General features: G+C 35.8%; 1 protein-coding gene across 1 annotated transcript; it reads left to right on the top strand.

Moving 5' to 3' along the window:
- Window positions 1-911: 911 nt before the first annotated feature.
- On the top strand, window positions 912-4833 carry LOC125669206 (N-acetyllactosaminide beta-1,6-N-acetylglucosaminyl-transferase-like). The gene is made up of 2 exons (XM_056164071.1): window positions 912-2015; window positions 4505-4833. Exons 1-2 carry the CDS (start codon window positions 935-937, stop codon window positions 4777-4779), a joined length of 1356 nt encoding a protein of 451 aa, XP_056020046.1. The 5' UTR covers window positions 912-934; the 3' UTR covers window positions 4780-4833.
- Window positions 4834-5426: the final 593 nt, after the last annotated feature.

Genomic DNA, 5426 nt, shown 5'->3' with positions numbered 1-5426 from the left:
AAGTCGCGTTCATTGCTGCAGGGCAGATGTCTGTGACTGCAGATGTGTATTAATAAAGAATAATGTTTATTGTAGTGATTTATCTACTTTGCGAAGGGCTATATGTTATTTTTTTATTGCCACAGACAAAAATAATTCAGGGTACAATATATACATGTACAACTGGTTTACCAATGTATGTGATCCGCTTACCATCGCGAGATTCATTGAAGACGTCAAAATCTATATATAGCGATGGCGTTATACTACAAGATCTGCAAGCAAGTGCAACATCTATTATCGAATAATATGCAAGTAAAGGTTTTTTTTTGTTTCGAAATCAGTGGTATATAAAGAAACACATTTTATTTTTTCTAATTTGGATACAGATATAAAGTGGTTAGCATGCTTTAGGGGTCTTTAAATCTTTTAAGTTTTACCACGTGACTTTTTGGAAACTGCCGAGAAGAGATTTTTTCCGCATCATGGAAAAGAACGAAATGGAAGAAGTTGTTTTAATTGGACTAAGTCTATCAATTAATCGGTCAAACATTTATCGTGAATAGCCTGCCGTTCTATTATGAAATTATTTTTAATCGGAACTTTAAATCAATCGATCGGACAAACTTCTGTTTTGCGAATCGAGCTAAAATCTTAAGTCTAGATTCACTATTGCCCCACAGCGCGAGAGTATACAATTCATTTCTTTCCGCATTTGATCGAAACTCCTCTAAATTTCACAAACCTTCGTGTAGCCTGGTTTCCGAGGCTTTCCGACTGTGTACTATGCTATTATTTTATGTCAATTTAAATCACAAATGTGACGAAAGGCGGCAAAAGAGTCATTTGAAATAAAAGGTATCATTGAAGTCGCACTGAAAAATTACAAGTAGTGATGTTTAGTATAATAATTGAATTTTGTTTTGTTGTAGATAGACAACATTCTGTATTGCCGATGATGGGGCGGATACAAATTCGTAAACTTTTCTTGATGTTAACGTTCCTCGTTGTACTTACCTGTTTCATGATTAACCATAGAGTATTATATGCACCTTCATTACTGATGACACCGAAAGAGGAGAGTGATATGATGTATATGTATGCAACATTTTCGGCAAATTTCCCCAATAAACGATTGGATATGGCATCTGAGAACCATCCACGTTCCCATCTAAAGCGTTTTGTGCATGAGGTAGATTGCCAACAAATAATTGACGGTGAGGAAGAGTACATATCAGTTGCTAATACAAGGATGTCTGAACGGAATTACACGTTTCCCACAGACAAAGAGATGGGAGATCTTGCACAGAATTGTGAGAATTTCTTAGAGGTGTACAATTATGAATATTTCTTCGTATCGCCTGAAGAGCTTGGTTTTCCCATCGCCTATACAATATTAACTTATAAAGATGCTGTTCAGACAGAGAAACTGCTTCGTGCTATTTATCGCCCACACAATTTATACTGCATACACGTAGATCAAAGTTCAGATAATACTTTACTTTACGCTATGAAATCCATCGCTAAATGTCTCCCTAATGTATTAATTGCTTCAAAATTAGAGGATGTGATATACGCAGGATTTTCTCGACTTCAGGCAGATTTGAACTGTATGTCCGATTTATTGAATAACACTGATGTTAAATGGCGATATGTAATAAATATACCTTCCCAGGCATTCCCTTTGAAGACAAATTCAGAAATCATTAAAATTTTTACAATATATAACGGAACAAATAGCATAGAAAGTGTTTACGATCATAATGCAATATTTCGGTTCAATGAGACATACGTTGTAAAAAATGGGACATTAAAATCTACAGGAAAAAAGAAGGATCCGCCGCCATATAATATCACTGTAGGAAAGGGAAGTGCTTACGGTGTATTCAGTAGGGACTTCGTGAATTATTCTATAAATGACCTCAAAGCGCAGGGTATTTTGAAATGGTTAGAAGATACATACAGTCCTGATGAGACCTTCTGGGCCACGCTAGTATTTAACAAGCATCTTAATGTGCCGGGTGTTAACTACACAGGTGAGTATATCCTAAACTTACATGATGTACTTTGGCAAAAATTATCGATTTTTTCTTCTTCTATCAGTTTGATTACTTCTCTCTAAAAAAGCCAAAACAAACCAAAAAATAGACTCATTTGAAGCTGAATATTTTGGAGTTTATTGGAGAGTCAGAGTCTGCTATAACGATTCCCCTCTTTAATTGCCGAATATTGTTTGGAGCCTAGGACCTGCTGAACTATACCCCAAATTAAAATGAGTCTGTAAGGCTTGGAATTTTTAAAAAGTGGGCATTATCATAAAGATATCTGGTTTAATTCTTCCTTAAATCAAAACTTATCGCAAGACAGTATACAGGACAGATGATGATAGAGAGATGAATCTAATATGTACATTGATCTACCAAATTTCGTACTTCGAGTAAAAATACTTACCGAAACAACTTCAGTCAACAATGCATTTATATTTCTCGATTCAGCAAATCAAGATGTCAAATTCAAAAGTGTATCTTATTTTTGTCAACATATACTATATCAAAAGAAAGCTTAAGATAACGAACAGTGATCAATTTCATAACTCCTATAAGCAATACAAAATAGAGAGTTGAGCAAACATATAACAGAGATGGGATCAGGTACCTAGGAGGAGTAAGCATTCCCTGTCGACTGGTTACACCCGCCCTGAACCCTATATTATGATCAGGTAAACAGCCTTATGCGTAGCAAATGTAATATAGAATTATCAGGAGGACTGGTTAAGTAGATTTCCTTGTGTTTTGTCATTCGTCCCATTCAAGAATTGTTACACTCATTAAAACGAAATCAACTTTATTTGAAGAAGTAGCAATGGGGGTCTTTGTCATGAAATCCCTCTCCATGACATGGGACCTCACTTTTTAATTCCAGATCCAAATCACATGTGACTTTCACTCCCAATGTCGGACCCTAGGTAAATTAACAGTCACTAGTCAACTCACCATATTTATGCAGCAATATTCCATTATCACCTTCACATGGTGTTAATATCTCTTAACTGATTCGATACGCAAGCGCTTGTTCTGCGTATAATCAGTTTTTAAATCGAGGCAAGTTACTGACAAACAAGTTGATGGTACAGGGGTTTCAACAGCCTCGATTGAAGTCAACGTTTCGCAAATTCTATGGCCGTCATAACGATCTAGTTCGTCAATACAACGTCTCCATATGAGTGAAATATTCTCGAGAGGGACGTTAAACAATATTCAATCAATCAATGAACAACCTATCATTGGATCAAATGCTGTCTGACGTGTTTCCTACCGATTGTTAGGTCGCTCTTGGCACACTGATTATGACTACGAATAACTCCGTTTACGTGATCAGGATATAGGGTTCACGGCGGACGTGACCGGTTAACAGGGGATGTTTACTCCTTCTAAATACCTGATCCCACCCCTGTTGTGTCCAGGAGTCTGTGCTTGTCCAGCTATCTGTTTTGTATTGCTTATAGGCGTTATGAGATTGATCACTGTTCGTTATATTCACCTTTCATTGATACAAAATACTAGAATATTAAAAACGATGCCTGATTGGTCATTTCATTTTTTGCCTGTTTGTTCACTTCGAATGCACATGTAGTTGCCAATCAGAAAGCTTCGAATTAATCAATTATATGAAGAAAGGTTATAGTTTTCAAATCCAACAGCAAATATAGAAAATACCTTTTAAAATATTTGGCCTGCGTTCATCGCAAAGGTAATATTGTTTTGGTGTGTTGGATGCCAATGAATAAAGTATCATTATTTTTCTGATCAGGAACAATGTGCCTTGAGATCTAAAAAAAATCTTCAGGGGTACAGGATAAAAGGAAAGTAATGTTAACTGGATTATATGCATAATATATTTTATTATACTTCAGAATGTTTTTGCTATATAAATGTTAGGTGAATAAATTTACTATTTCTTCTGAATAACGCTATCCGCGAAATAATTTCTGAATTATCTCACATGGGGTGGGGGGGGGAGGACTAGTCTCGAAACTATTTACCGGATGCTATATTTTCCCGCGTTTTCTATTCTGTGATGTCAAAGTCTGATAACTGTAATTATAGTTTACCACTCGGATCGCCTCGGTCGATTTCATCTAGGCTAATGCTTTATGTTAGTTTGCTTCACTTTGGTATGTCTTAAACAAGTAAAGTCTACTTCGGTAAAATAAAACACCTATTTACTGACTATTCGGATAATAGCAAGTTTATTGTTCCCTTCGACAGCAACAGCTGCGACTCGGGAAATAGTTGCTGTCTTGGGGGACAATAAACTTGCTAGTGCTCTCATTGCCAATAGATACATGTAGGTGTATAATATCAGACATATTGTTATTTGTGGAAAATATTGTTTTCTTTACCTAGCATGACTTTTTTTTATCATTTTTCCGAAGGTTTAATTCGCTTTACTGACTTCAAAATCATTCCTTGGATGATATGAATAAAACTTTGCGATTTATTTTAAGACCAGCCCTCTTTTGTAGGTGTTCCAAACAGGAAATTGTGGATAGCCGTCAGTACGACATGGCAGTGGCCTGGTGAAGTCTGCCACGGAAAGTATGTCCATGACATTTGCGTTTTTGGCCTGGGTGATTTAAATAAATTGGTGTCGAAGGAACTTTTTGTCAACAAGTTTTACCACGACTACCAGCCTCTTGCATTGCAATGCATGGAAGAGTGGATATATAACAAAACGATCAATACTATACCTCTGCAAACATATTATTATAGAAATTTGATAAAATCAGTGCTGCATTAGAAGTCTATAATATATTTTCCTCGTGGGTTGTCATCAATTATACAGTTTTTATGTTATTTTGCTGTTTTACTTACGAGGAGTACACTATTCAACGAACCCGCTATTTATAACTAAATTACAAGGTCTAATGGAAAATGATTAGAAATGATGATGAAAAATATCCCATAGTGGATTCACAATTTATTGAAGGAATGACTTTAATTATGGGGTAAGTTATACGAGTATAACCTGGTTTAGGTCAGTTTACACATTATAACTTGCGAAACGGATTATAGAAAAGAATTAAAGTAATTCCTTATAATTTGATGCAAGATACAAAGATAATAACCTTCGTTTATCAAAATGTACATAAACTTGGAAAAATACAAGTCAACTGAGCCGCGTAATGATTCACTAAGCAACAACGACGACGCGTCTGGTTGTAAAGGTTGCCATCTTTAATCTTAGTTCTACGGAGCCTAGCCTATTTATCAAAATATTGTATCGAATGTGAAGTTTGTCATGATAGAACGTATGTGTAGACTATGCATGCAATGCGTATTTTGCTGCCCTATAGAGACAGAGATCGACTTTGAAGTCGCTCCTCTCCGACAGATTGAGAAAATACAGGAAATTGTATTGTTGAATGAAAGTAAATATAATCTTGG

This window comes from Ostrea edulis, chromosome 4, assembly GCF_947568905.1.
Source record: "Ostrea edulis chromosome 4, xbOstEdul1.1, whole genome shotgun sequence".
NCBI classification, from domain to species: Eukaryota; Metazoa; Mollusca; class Bivalvia; order Ostreida; family Ostreidae; genus Ostrea; species Ostrea edulis.
Note: the sequence above shows the minus strand (reverse complement) of the source record. Positions and strands in the feature narration are given on the sequence as shown.